Source organism: Amblyomma americanum, chromosome 6, assembly GCF_052857255.1.
Source record: "Amblyomma americanum isolate KBUSLIRL-KWMA chromosome 6, ASM5285725v1, whole genome shotgun sequence".
NCBI classification, from domain to species: Eukaryota; Metazoa; Arthropoda; class Arachnida; order Ixodida; family Ixodidae; genus Amblyomma; species Amblyomma americanum.
In genome coordinates, this window is record NC_135502.1 from 68,061,370 (window position 1) to 68,076,508 (window position 15,139).

Consider the following 15,139-nt stretch of genomic DNA (forward strand, 5'->3'; position numbering starts at 1 on the left):
TTCTCAATTTCTCCATTTTGCTGCAACATTTTACGTGCTACTGCGCACAGATGGTTTGCACCGTCCACCTATGCTTCTGTCAGTCCTTGTCCGCTGCCAGAACCAACAATGCCTTTTCTGAACAAATGGTGTGACAAGATAAACAATGTAGGGCGAGAAAGCGGGTGAAGGCTCTTAAATCTCTGCACTCAGCTAATTCGGCGGTGCACCGCCACTCACATTTTCCTTCGCTCCTTTCTCGCACTCCTTCATTTTTCTACACCAACGCTGCAGAACCAGGAAATGTGCTCTTAAGTGTTGTCCCACTGAAACGCACTCCGGCTGAAAATCTGAAAGCAGTAGTGTTCAAAATCCAGCACTGCATTCTAGAGGCTCGTCTTGTGGGAGGCTGGAACTGCTAGGCTGCTGTGAAACAATAACCAAGCATGTTAGAAATGAAAGCACTGCAGATAACACCTTTTGATGTGGTGTGTGGACACTGATACCGTCTAGCTAGCCCGATGAGAGAAGACGCATTCTCAACAACATAAACAAGCAGCGTTGCTTTAGAACCTTGAAAGGAAACCTCCTATGATAAACAACACTGAACAGGAATAGATCATGCAAGAAAGCAGTACTCAAAAAACTTGCCTCAACAAGACAGAGGCACACGACACACAGTAAGCCAAGAAGGGTGAGGTAACATAGCCCGCTTGAATGTCTATGCGGATGCAAGAACGTGAAGGCCCCTGAAGAGGCAGAATGTCAATGGCTTCATTATCGGATGGGTCATCAAGCTCTGTCTGGTGGACAGCCACCTGTGAATATTTCTAGCTGCAAACCTTCTGAAGGTGCCCCACACAGCTACAAAATGAACAATGCTCCCTTCTGCTGAGTAACATGGTGTAGTGTTGACGAAAACAACAAAAGAAGCGAAGAGGTGAAGGCGACAGATTTAGTGAAGGCAAAGAGTGACTCAAGAGCCAAAAGGCCGTTCTCGTGCAATGCTTGTAATGCAGTTCTATTGAACGGAACACATACTTTCAAATGTGGTACTTAAAAAGGTGTGAGCTCAGCAGCTGCGCAGGTGTGCCGAAGTGTGTGCCAGGATGCAAACTGAACCTGGAGTGTGCAACAAAACCGTAGTAGAAAATAAAAAAGAGGACTTAACCACCAGGAGAAGTTCTTGAATGCAGTGCAGAGAAATGGCAGTAACGAACTGAACTCGCAGGTTCCGTTGCAACACGAAAGTGCTAAGCATCACGAGCTTTTGCAGAACGGAACCAATATCCCGGAACAACTTGCTTAAACTTTGCAAACATTAGTAGAAGGAATGCTGCATGACACACTGCGCAATTATGGCTGCATATCACTGCTGAAAGAAGTTTCAAGAACTCTCTCATTGTAGTGTTGAGGCATGAATCAACAGGCACTGGGGCAGCCGATGAAGAGAACCCCCATCACAAGACGTGGAATTAGAGTGTGCTAAAAGCTAGATTATCGGGTAGTGTACTCCCCGCATATCTTTGACAGAGTTCAGCTTGAGCTCACTGACGCTGATGATGAAGTTGGAGGTCGCTAAGGTCACTGCTAACAAATTTCTTTTGAAGAAAAGCTAATACAGTAAAATCACGTTGCTACGAACATCAGATTAACAAAATTTTAAGATTTACGAATTTTTTAAAATCCTCGCCAAAATGCCTATATTTTTAATATAAAAAACTTTCAGTACCATGAATTTCAGATTACCGAATATTTCAGAATAATGTATGTAATTTAATCTCGCAATCGTCGCAAGACGCTTCGTTATTACGAAGTTCCGTCGAAGTTTCGTACCTAATCCCTGAAGCTGATGCCTATCATCATCATCCGAAGCAGCAGCTATGTGCTGGGGAACCCGTTGCAATGGATACAGCCCCAGCAGCATCGGCATCAACGCGAGTGTCGCCTTGAATGAATATAGGCTAGGCGGCGCAAGCTGCCGCCCGATACAAAGGGTAAGGCAATTATCATCCATCCATCATCCAGCGTGTGGTCGCATACTGCGCCGTAGTCGTAAGCCTATTCAGCGCAGTGTCACCACGTTGACAGCGAACGGTAGTATCTGCAACATTATCGGCGCTGTGATTGTGTTGTACATTAGCTTTGCTGACAATGAGTTCTCCTGGCCCCCGCGTTGAAAAGAAGCGACGCCAGTTTTCGTTTAAAGAAAAAGTAGACATTCTGTCGCAGCTGAATGCTGGAAAAAAACAAGTGGACTTGCGCAGGGAGCTTGACATCACACAGTCAACAATGGCAACGATGCTCAAAGATCGGGACAAGATCATAAAACTACATCGAGAGTCGCAGCTGGCTCCCTCAAGAAAACGTCTGCGGCTGGGCAACTACCGTGTACAGCGACTTATGTGGACAGCAACTTTCGAATTATGTGGACAGCGACAGCGCGGCGGCTACATCCGCGGAGCTCACCACCGAAGACATCGTGAATCAAGTGCATGAGCAAGAAGAATGTAGTAGTGACAAATACGATGCCGACACTGGATCAGCGCACGAAGAGGAAGAGATTGTTTCCGGCTCGGATGTCCTAGTCTTTCTACAGAAGACCCGATCATTCCTTGGGCGCTGCAAAGATGTCCCCGATGACGTGCACAGGAAGGTCGAGAACGTGGAGGCGTTCGTCCTGCAGCGCTTGTCGTCTACTCGCCAGAAGAAGATAACAGACTTCTTCAAGCAATAAATTGTAGTTGAACTGTGCCGAGCGTTATCGTTTATTATTTACTTACCAACACGTAAATCTGCTGCAAAGGTATGCAATTTTAGTTCTTGTGATGCATTACTGACATTAAAATAATGGTTTTTCAGTACTAAGATATTTCAAAATAACGAATTAAATTCGGCAGTCCCGTGAAGTTCGTTGTAACGAGATTCTACTGTAGGAAAGAAAAAAAAAGTTGCAGGCAACATGAAACATACGGCTCTGAACGGATGCAATAAATATGAAGCGATTACCAAGCTCTGGAAAGGCATAGTAGGGTAGGCTCGATGTTTGAAAACGCTATTGTGAGCTTGGGATCTAGCAGAACTGTACACTTGAAATAAAGCTGATGGCAGTTGGCAGGCTTGCTTCAGGCCTCCATGGTAGCGTGGCCAATAAAGCAATCCAAGAAGATAGAGACTGGCCATTGCTTGAAGCATGGGGCGCCAAAAGCAATGTTCGAAATGAACAGTAGAAGCAAACAGGGATAAGCCATAGGCAGTGAAGGCTTTCATGTAGTTATATTGGCAATCACATATCCTAGAAGGCTCATATAACTGCATAATATAAGCCTACCACCGCCGGAATCTGCCGCTGTAATCATAATTGAACAGTACTTCCTCTTAACGTGAACACCAAACATGCACTGGCACTGATTCTTGTAGTGTGCACTGCAAGAGATAGTTCACTTTTGCCCATCATAGTAAAAAGCCACATCCTCCTTGGCTCCTTGGAATGTGCAAAGCATCAGTGCAGGACACCCGCGTGCTATGATAAAGAGGAAAATTTAAAAGGAAGATTTCCTCATTGCACTGCCTTTTGGCAATGACATGAAGGCCCTCATATGGAGAGTCACCTGTACAGTACTGTAGCACTGCCTTGCTGCCAAATCACGCGATACTGATACTAGAAGATAAAGTGTGTGTGCCCTTTGTAGTTGCAAAGCATTTCAGGTGAATGGCTTGCAGGATGGTGTTGAAATAAATTGTTTTTTTTTGTACATCGTTATCCCATAAACTTTTGCTCTGGACTGCACATACTGAAAATATGGTTGCAAACATGGTGCAAGGTAAGACGTAGCAACACTAAAAAGTTCTGTTGTCAGCAGGAACAAAATTTAACCGATGCGCAATGCCTTATGAATTGAAGATCTATCAAGCAGAGCTTTAAACTTTGTGCTCTATAATTTCAGGTAAGACACTTAAAATGAAATACATCACATAGTGTTTACTTCAACAGCATATATGTATTTTATGTATATTCACACAGTGGCTAAAATGTGTTTGTATGGCTCTGCAACTATTTTTACATGTGCCAAAAATTTTATTAAAACTTCTCCAGTACCGCATTTATGTCAGCCAGTTGCCACATTTCCTAGATTTCTGTTCGTCTCAGTCAGCGGCTGCTCAACACTTAGCAGCCTACATATCCTTGTGAGCCAGACTAACCTTCAACATTCCTGGGGCTGGCTGAAGCATCGTCTTTGATGATTCCTCCTCAGATTCGCACGCCTGCGCTAACCCTGCATGACGTATAGTGTTTTTACCTTTTTGTCAACGAATGGTGTAGCACTGGGGCTGCCATGCCACACCACCAAAAAAATAGCAAAGTGCAAACACAGACACTCCAGATGTGTCTGCTTATAATAAACACTTGCCTAGTATGGATAAAGGCTCACTTCTTAAGGCCACAGTGTTCAGCTGCTGTGAAATGAATGTTCCTAGAATGCTCCATGTAGTGGATCATACAAAACACAAGTCAAGCAGGAAGCTTCTAGCATTTTCTTGTGTTATTCTGCTAGCATTTACTTGTGTTCTGTTGTGTTTTTGCTTGTGTTCTACTAGCATTTTCAAAGTTATTCGGTCTTTAATAATGCCATAATGGCTCTGTTAAGCCTGTGGCCTTAAGACTTTTGATCAAGACTGCAAATTACAGCTATGGCACTGAGTTCCGAATAGAACGAACTGCCACAAACAACGTACCCGGATGCACCTAAGATGCAAGAGCCAAAATCCCGAGGTTGGTAATGCGCGCTAAGCAACTGCAGACTTAACCAGAGATGCAACAAGAATGAAAAATTTCCCATACATAAGATGTGAAAAAAATTGGCTTTAGAAGAATGCAACAGAAAGCAGAAAAAAAATCATCCATGCGAGCTCAGCATCACCATGTCTAGCGAATTCATTGAGCTCACTACGAGGCTAGCCAGCTTAGGCAGTACCAAACGTTTCCAGGATATGTGAGCTGCAGCTGAAGCTAATATCTTATTAACAGTGGCTTGAGACCGTACTTGAGGAGGTGAAAGTCACACTCACGTGCTGTAAAGTGTAAAGGCGACCTATGCGCCAAGATTATTCCTTTTATTTCCTGGTTACTCCAGTCCCTGAAAATATGTATGGTCTCGTGGGACAGATAAAGAGAGGAGTAAGACAAATGCTTTGTCAATTGGTCTTGTCTTTCCTTTCCACTTCACCAGAACTATGCGTTCTCTTTTACAATGAGTCATGAAAGAAAGGATCTCATCATGCAGCAACCAAATCATAAGAAGTGACGCAATCTCGTCCTGCGCTGGAGACTGTTCATCAGTCGATGTGCTCATCGCCCGAGCACCACCTATCGATCACCAATTCTTTCACAGCCAGATGAAAGCATACACTGTGATTAGACAACACATGCTGCACGATAACCCTAACTCCTCGTTCTCTTAATTTAATCACGTGCCTGGCATCGATCGTTGCATGCGTCCCATCCTGCGAGGTACTGCATCATGGACTGGCCATGTACCCTGTCACACCTTTCAATGTTTGGGTTGGCCGGTTGATTGGATTCGTGCATAGGCAGCATAGCTGCAGAGACCTTTTTTCCCATTCCATCAAGCAAAACTGGTCTTGCCCCACAGAAGAAGGCGTATTTTTGTAAAACTACAGGTAGTGGTATCAACAGCATTGTTAAGCTGGCTTTGCTGAATATGGACGCAGCTTCTCAGAAATGCCGACTCGCATCTGAGTTCACCTTCGCACTGCCAATGATTGCGCAGATCATCATCTGCGCGTGGTCAGTTCAATCCTACACCATTCAAACTGTCCTGCAAAGTGGCCTTTGTTCCGTACGCTAAAGGTGTTGTAGGCAGTGGCAGTGTGTCGGGCAAAGCCCCCGCACATGTTTTGATTACGGAGCTTTAGTCGCCACTAATTTGTTATGAAGACACCTACTGAAATTGGAAAAATTCTTAATCATTAATCGAGGGAACAAGTGAACCTTATTAACGAGGTGACTGTCACAGGCGTAAATGTTGTGGGCAGCAATGATAGTGCTGACCAACAAAAACCTGCGCACTCAGTGCAGCATTAGGAGGCCTCGGAAATGATACATACATTAGCAACTACCTCCAGCTCTGCTATCTGGTTAACTGATTACAGATTGTTTAGCATTAAAAAAAAATTAGTGTAAACCACCTTCTAGTACATCATTAAATGCAATGACATTCTTCAAGTTTCTTTACTTCTGCACTACCCTGCTATACCGTACTTACTCGCGTAATCCTCGCACTTTTTTTCCCTGAAAATCAACGCGAAGTTTGGGGGTGCGATAATTATGCGGGGAAAATTTTCAAGCAAATGTTTCGGAGTGTTAAATGCAAAGATGAATGGGTGCAAGATCAGGATTGTCAGGTCCGCAATTGTAAATATAACAAAAAGATTACTTTCAAGCGTAACTTACCTTCATTATGAAAGTACAGGCTGAACGTAAGCTCAAGCTGCTAAAGCACTTTATTTGCCGCGCGCAACCTCCCCGTCACTACTCGCGTTGCGTACGTCCTGCAGGCAATTCTACTCTTCATCAGAGCCTGTGTCGACACTGGAATCGATGGTTTCTTCATCTTCCGAGCAAGAAGTTTTTCTCCTGCCGGATCCTGATAACAAATCGATGGAAGTCCACTATTTTCTCTTCATAGGCTGCGGGCAGGCGCTGGCAAAGCGTCGTTTGCCTCTTGAGCGAGAATCCATTGCGCCGCATAAATCGTGTGGCCCACCCGTTAATAGCGCGGAAGTCTTGCACCGGTATGCTTTCCTCTCTTGCGATTAGGAGCGCCTGGTTCTGGAGCACACCCATCCGCTCGTCGAGCCTTGATATATTCCAGTAAAGAGGATTCGACGGCAGGAAATTTCCCAGTCTTCGGTCCACGGAAGGCCCGGCGCATCTTACCAGTCGTCTTGAGTTCGTCGTGTTGCCGTCTCCAATACCGGACGCAAAACTCGTTGACGCCGAACTGTCTGCTGGCGGCGCGGTTGCCATGTTCCAACGCATACTCAATAGCTTTTAGCTTAAAAGCAGCTGTGTAGCTTGCGTAGCGTCCCATGGCGAAGCGGCACAAAGAGCACGGTGCAACACGCAAACAAGGCAAACGAGGCCTACGAGACACCGGAGAGCTGGAGACACCTTTGCAAAATGGCGTAGCGGTGGTGAGTGGATGAGCGGTAGCGGCGGTGGCAGCAGATGATAGCACAGTACCGCCGCCTAGTAGCACGCGCGCCCAACCATGGCAGTTAGTTGTGGCCGCAGTCAATAGATGGCGATCGCTACGACAAGCAGACGGCTCGCGGCAGTAATTTTGGGGGTGCGATGATTATGTGGGGGAAAAAAAATTTTCCAATTTTTGATAGCCAATGTGAGGGGTGCGAGCATTATGCGAGTAAATACGGTATTACAATCATCGATCACATAAACAATAACACCCTCTATTGGCACTTCAATATTATTTAAAGGGGGCTCAACTGCACAGCATTATCTTTACAGGAAGCGTGTTTATTGCTGAAAGCTTGCAGTCAGCATACGCAGGAAAAAAAAAAAACAGGCACTTGGCAGCAGTTAGGTTCTTGGGCCTAACAAACTAGAGATGCATTTCCTCTATTATCCAGGCCTGACCCAGAAGACAGATGGTTATGTAAAGACAGTGCACTGCTCACCTACATCAGGAGTCTCGCTGGCCTCAGACACACAAGAGACTGAAATTAATCTAGTGTTACCTGCGGTATAAATTGTTAGACTGGAATGTCTACAAAATAACTGTGGTCTAAAATAGTCCAGCCTAACAATACTGACATTTCTAACGTAGAGCAAGAAACCTCATGCGAATTATGCACATCAGTCACTCCTCCCGCCTTCTTCAGCCCCACTCATGAAGTAAAATTACACAGTAACATAGTGCACGGACACAAAATGGAGCACCTTTCCTTCAGCTCGTCCCTGAATGAAAATCTGTTCATCTTATCAGAAGTTAACCTTAACACAAGTGTCCCAATATACGAAAGATATGCAAGCATGCTATGTGTGCCAAAATATATGTTACATGAAAACAATGACCAACACAGCCTTTCAGCGAGAGGAGTATGGCAAACAATGTTCATCGCACTATCCATGAAGTGAGCTGAAGACTAAGGGAATAAATCCTACCTATCCTGCCTGAAAACGGCGCTGGTCTAGTTTTCTGTTTTAACCACCTTTTTCTTCCTCTTCCACAGTGACTGCTATTTGCGCTCGTTTCCTGATTTTTTGCTTTCCCTCTGGCTCCGAGCACTCCCAAGGTGCCCAGTTAGGTAGCCATCATTCCTTTTACAGTGTGGCTGTTGCCAATTCTTTGACCAGATGCACCACGTGCCTTTCCGTCAATGCACACATGGCGCCAATATCTGGCTACCTTTGCGTCCCAATAATGTGTGATGTGATGTCGTGTCAGTTGAAAATGCAGTTTCCGCCCCGAGTCAACCAGCGGGTGCAATCTGCACTCAAGTGCCTTTCAGTCTGCCAAAGGCGATAGTACATGAAGCACGTGATGCTCAAATCTGGCAGCATTAGATCTTGTAGGTAGCCGCTAAAGTGCCCTGCCTTTCTGCACTAACAAGAAAGCAGAAAGCATCCCCACAAAATGTGCGACTCACAAGACAGCTTCCCTACAATTTTGAGCGCAGGTGCTTCTTATTCTTTTATTTTTTCCGTGATAGAACTATATGGGACTCCGCGAGTACCGTTGTGCGGTGCCATCAGTGTTCGCGGTCAGTGTGCAAGTTTGGTTTGGTTCATGGGGTAACATCCCTAAGCGAGCCAGGCTACGAGGGACGCCGCGGTGGAGCCCTGTGGATAATTTCAACAACCTGGTATTTTTGTAACGTGCACTGACACTGCACAGCTAGACTAGAGTGCACCTTAGCCAGCATTACACTTCTTGCAACGACGTGCTGCTCACCGGCATGCCAGGTGAGAGTGGATAGTTGCTTGCTTGGTGTTGCTAGGCCTAATGTGCTCCCGCAATGGAGCCTCAGAGGAAGCACTTTAGAACAAGCCACTGCTTATCATAAAACGTTCAACGTTCTTACCAGTTTCTGTCAAAACGATAGCTTCACACTGAAATGAACGCAGACTAATTTCCGTTTTGCCTTCATCAGAGAAGAGAGCGAAAAAGCCGAAAGTGGCCAACTTGCACCAACGACCGCAATTCACAAGCGCGGAGTCCGAGCCATCGGCAACACCGCCACAGGCAGTCGAGCGCTGCATCATATCTTTATGTCTGCACATTAATTCCGATTCCGCATAGAATGTCACCTGCGATATTGAAAGTGCAAACTGTTTTCGGCAGCCGTTTTTTGTGAAACCTAGAAGATACAGGCATACCCGGATGTGCAAGAAAAGAAAAATCGCCCATTTACTCGGAAAAATTTCGTTGAAGCAGAACCTTGCTTCGAAAATTGTTCGTTGTGGGGGGAAATAATTGCATTGCCTTGTATAGTTTACCAACGGGGAATCGGAAACACTTCGCAGTGGCAGAAATTTCGCTGTCACGGCATTCATGTAGCGGGGGTTCGACTAATTGTTTCCAGTATCGGTGAGACCGAGGAGCCGCCACCAAATGATGTCTCATGTTGAAAATGTGATTCTGCAAAAATCGCAATCTTCTGCAAATGGGTGTACATTTCTCGCCAATAAATCAATAAATTATTCATGCAAAAGCATTACTAGTCTCATCACAAGAAAAGCCGGTGCATGTGCATGCGTCCGTGTACCCACAGATGGTACAGAAAATCCCAGCGATGGCAAGAAAAATAAGGCGACGTCACCAAGCAGCCGTATGATGCAAATGGCAAGTCGAGCAACGCCACTTCGAAAAATTTTATACATGTTGTTAGTCTGTATATGCTTGCCACTGGCCAACCTCCATGTGGAAGTAACACGGTGGTTTGGGCTAGTTGGTTGCTATTCATAATGGAGACAAGTTTTGCAGCATGAATAAAACGCACACAACGCACAGTCCTGTCTTGCTTGTTCCTTGTCTTCTGTGCGAGTTTTATTCATGCTGCGAAACTTGTCTCCATGTGGAGCCAGTTTTCCCAATGACATTCATACCAACGCTATGGCAACTGTTTGTCATGCAGCATTCCGGGTGGTGTCGTACCATTTACCACTGCATATAGCTTACACGTGCCAGTTGGAGGCTAGCTTGCAACAAGAGTTTGAACTGACGAATAAGCACCTTCCATTATATGCCTTCCCATACTTTCGTATTAGAATTTTGATGCAAACATTCATCGTACAGCATTCCGGGTTGTGTCATACACGCATGTGACACTACCGGTATTGTATGAAGCAAAATGTAAGGTGTAGAGAATTTGTAGAAAGTATGCAGAGTCATGCATCGCAGTCACAGTCATGAATTTTGCAACACAGCATTGAATACTCCGCACTTTAATGCTTTCACGTTCTTATATGTAAGCAGAATTAAGTGTATCTGCTGAATTTTTTCTGGACTAGATTATTCATGGTGAGTGGCATCGTTTTCCTTCCATCAGCGCATTTTCGCTCCACTGTTCACACCCTCATGTAAAACGAATTTGGTACTGAAGTTTATTGAAGTTCAATATATGTAATAATTCGATATACCTGAACCCACTTATATCAAACAAACCACGTTGAACCACACAGTTCGTTACTGCTAAGTTTGACTGTGCTCACACTAAAGAAAGAGAAAAAATTACTATAAATAAATACGAAAAGCCTGCGGTTGCCACTGTGATTGGTTGGTGGAAAGATCATGCCATTTCTATCGGCGTAGTGCTATCAGAGCTCAAGTGCATTTGCCAAGGTGCACCCTACCACAGCGAGACGACAAATACTGCCGACATAAACGACCGGCTGGCAGACTCACTTATGGCTGGAGCGATCCCACCCACTGATGCAGGTCCAGGGATGTGGCCAGCCACAGCTGCAGCCTGGGCTGCCGCTGCTGCCTGTGCCGTTTGTGCCTGCTGCTGCATCTGGCCATGGCACTGCCGCAGGTCGAAAACCTGCGCACAGGATTGTATCCCAGTGGTCAACCCCAGCAAGGACGTATTCCATGCCTCGTGAACCACACATTAACGTTTTGACACGCTATGTACACAATTGTGTACAAAGTGAACTCACAACTTTCTCCAAGAATGGGCTGCACCTAGCAGCGATGCCTTTGTTTCAGTTGAATTTTGCATCCTTCATCATGCAAATAAGCTGTTTTTTATCCTTTGTAGCGAACCCAGTAAATAATATTTCTCTAAACACTGCGTGGCTTTGCACGTCAACCCGCCATTCTGTGCAGACATTTTACCATCAGTAGTAAACCACTTCTTTTGTTTCCTAAAATTTAAAGCATAATGGTTTCCTAAAATTTAAAGCATAATGTACAGCTTCAAAAAAGAAGTTATCTCTACGATCCTTTGGGTGTTTACTTGATAACTTGCGGCACTTTGATGTTACTATTTTCATCAACTACGATATTTTGTACAAAATTTTGCACATTTCTGCAAAAAATCAACTACTAGCATTTTGTGCTAGAAAACTAGAAAATATACTACCTACTTAGGCAGAAAAATATTTAATTTCAAAGAAAACAAAACAGTAGCGTGTCAAAAGGTTAATGTGTGCAAAAAACATCTACACCCATCTACATTTCTATACACATCATGTTATGAGCAACTGACATCAAAAGACAAGTTACCTGAAAGGTCGCCCCAAATGAATTTTAATACCACAAGTTTCGGCATGGTATGTGGGGTTCAATGTCCCCAAGTTGCACATGAACTATGAGAGCCACCAGAGTGGAGGGCACTGGCCCAGGGTTCTTTAACATGCACTGACATCGCACAGTGTACAGGCGTGGCATGGATTTCGCCTCAATCAAAATGCGATCATCGTGGCTGGGATTGGATCCTGCAACATAGGGCTCAGTAGCCTAACATGACCACCAAGCTGCAGTGGCAAGTGCCGATAATAGCATTAGTTTCGTGGGTCTTCCCAAAATGTTTCGGGAGTTCTGGCGTATTGGAGACTTCTGCAGGCTTCACTGAATGGGTGGTGTCCTCTCTGTTGCGAGTTATTTAGTACATCCACAAATGGTATGCACTCTCCTATGGTTTACGGTTTATGGGGGGTTTAAGGGCAAGCGACCAGAATGAGCAACACACCTTGATGTAGGCACTTGGGTAGATCTTGTGCACAGCATCCCCAGGGGCCCTGCCAGCCTCCCGGTCCAGGTAGTAGCTTTGCACGAAGACACTGTGGTCACTCAGGCAGCGCAGCCACACGTCACCTTCACCACGAAGGTCCAGCTGCACCCCTTTGCCTATGTGGAGCCTGGGTGGGGAGCAGAGAGGAAATAACACTGTTAAGACAAAGTGAGCCAGTGCAGCACACCTCTTGAACAGTACATAAAGTGCTAACCACATGAGGCAACCATTCACGACGATGCGATGTGTGTGGCTCGCGAGACCATCCAAAATTAAAGCGGACAAAGGACAGGGTTAATTGGAGATACATGGGAGAGGCCTTTGTCCTGCAGTGGGCGTAGTCAGGCTGCTGCTGCTGCTGCTGCTGCTGCTGACGGTGACGACGATAGCGTAATGGGTTAATTCCCATGTATGCAGAAGGTCATTCCCCACGAGGTCTTTAACCCTACCATGTTAATAACAGAAGGCATTGCGGGTACAACACTTCTAATCTGTCTTGCAAGTGGAGTTTGTTTCTAGCATGGTTTCAGTGAAGAAGCTGCTGACTCAATTCACCATCTCCAATGCATCGAAACAGTTCAGTGAAAGCTTGTTAGGAGTTGTTGATAATGCCAACTGAAGTGGCCGCAGCTCAGCAATACTGTTGAAACAAGCCACTCTCACCAAGTCACGTCACTTTGTGCAGGTGTACCTGCGGGAGTAATCTAGCGTGTACAGTGAAAGCACAACTTTGGCGCAAATACAGGCGCAAATCTTCGCCAGCAAGAGAAATTTTCCGCAAGGTAAAATCAGTGGTTTTTTTAAAGCCGATTTCATCTCAATAAAGTGATTTTTTTTTGTACTTCAAAAGTTTTTCGGACTATTCGATTATTCGAACCATTTTTCGAGTCTCTTCGTGTCCGAAAAATCGGTCGGAAACTGTATTGAAGTCAAGTTTAAAAGCTCTGCGTGGACCGTACAATTTACAAATTAATTTTGCAAATCACTGCTCGCAGTAGATCAACAGATTAGGGTGACACATCACTGCACATCCCCTACCTCGATGACGTCAGCGCGCAGTCTGGGTGAGGTTTCTCATTAACGTGCCCAGGTAGCATAGGTGTGATGGGGCCAGACGGGGTGAGGAGGGGTGCAGTCACGACCTGCTTTATTTTTTTTCTGGCGTGTCAGCATGTGAGTTGAGGGGGGCGGGGGGCAATATCTCTGGTGTTAATGAATCCAGCTTAAAAATTTTTGTAGTGTGGTTAGGAGTGATGGAATACCGCTTGCTGGTGTGTTTTTCCTGACCTCGGTATATACCAATTCATGGTCTCTTTAAAGCCAGAATAGACACTTCCACAAACAAAAAAGCAAATATTAAACACATGACAACACAACTACAAAGAAGGTGCTGGAAGCCTTGCACTAGAGGGTACCTTGCTTTCTCGCTCTTTTCTGTTCGATGAACATTGGAGAGGGCACCAAGGCAGAAGCGGTTTCCACCCGATGGGTCAACATAGCCATCAATGATGACTCCCGAGAACGACGATGGCACCTTGAATGTTTCGCCAACTTGCTGGTCGAGCTCAAAGTAGGCGATTGAGCACCAATACTCGGGGGCTGCAGCAAAGCAAATGCAACAAAGAAAATGGGAGAACAAGCCGGCTAGATACTTGCACTTCAGTCCAGTCAATATGCGGCTATATTTCCAGCTTTCCTCGAATATTAGTCGCATGCACCAACAAACATATCGTCAAGCCTCTCCTGTTGGATGATTCCACGCAACCCAGGCCTTAAGAGAGCAGTCTCCCAAGATTCAATTGACCGGAGAGAAAAATAGGTCAAATAGAAAACTACACACTAATGAAATATCACTGAGGCTATTTTTTTTCTTTTCTCTTTTCGGCAAAATGGGAGTGCAAACGGATTGATTCTGTTGCACACATTAAAGCAGCTGTCCTCCAAATATTCTGGTGCAGAGCATGCAGAAAGCAGCACTGCAAGAGCCATTAATTCTGTGCACTCCACTAAAACGCATGGACAAAGATGGAACTTTTGGGGTGTACAAGAGGTTCTCACCAGGCTGGTTTGAAAGTGTGCCCTGCACAGGCAAGTCCTGCTGCATCATGGTGTGATGTTGCCCTAAATAAAAAATGGAGAAAATGACGGGATGAAAATTATTTTAAAAAAAAACATTTGTGCAAGTAAACTAGCTGGTCTCATTATAGTCATTATATACCAGCTTCCATTACCTCCCTCCCACATTAAAAAAAGGCAGCTTTTTGCACTATGAGGTTCATATTATAACACAAGTTTTTGTAGCTGAAAAACACAATCATGTAAAAGTCGGCTTCGAATTGTAAATGTTGAGGAACACTGACTTGCGTTCTCGGCAATGTCTAGTGAACTTTGATAGCAGAAATAATGTTATAAGAAGCAATTTGACGCAGGGTTATACGATGCAGTTTTCGCACAAATAATTTTTCCCAGCAGCTCTGCTAGGCTTTTTTTCAGCATCAAAAGAAGAACGGCTTACTTGCATTATTCTCCAGCTAAGGAAAAAAAAAAAAAAACCAGCAACTGTTTAAACGCGGACAATAATAATGCTTCGAGAGGATTACGACTAGAGCAAGCTAAAAATAAAAGGTAGCGCCTCCACATATTCACACTCCAAGTTTTTTTCCTCAGATTGCAAAGATCAAGAACGACGCACAACAAGAAAAAACAACAACAAATAAGCTGCCAAAGCAACCTCCGAACACCTGCCCCATCAAGAACAAGAGGGCAGGTGCATGCGTGTTTGGTATGTGTGTGTGTGTGTGTGTGTGTGGGGGGGGGGGGGGGGGAGAAAAACCAGTCAGGCAAGATTTCCACCGTTTGCATGATGGATCAATCA

General features: G+C 45.0%; 1 protein-coding gene across 4 annotated transcripts in view; it reads right to left on the reverse strand.

The window, feature by feature from the left end:
- The window catches only part of Med (Smad/Smad4 homolog Medea), a 48,387-nt gene that overhangs the window by 7,936 nt on the left and 25,312 nt on the right, over positions 1-15,139 (reverse strand). For all 4 annotated transcript variants that reach the window (XM_077627219.1, XM_077627217.1, XM_077627220.1 and 1 more), the window contains 4 exons: positions 14,323-14,385; positions 13,680-13,863; positions 12,223-12,391; positions 10,932-11,070 (listed from right to left, as the gene is read on the reverse strand). In XM_077627219.1, the coding sequence (XP_077483345.1) occupies positions 10,932-11,070; positions 12,223-12,391; positions 13,680-13,863; positions 14,323-14,385 (555 nt within the window). The remainder of the gene's footprint in view (positions 1-10,931; positions 11,071-12,222; positions 12,392-13,679; positions 13,864-14,322; positions 14,386-15,139) is intronic.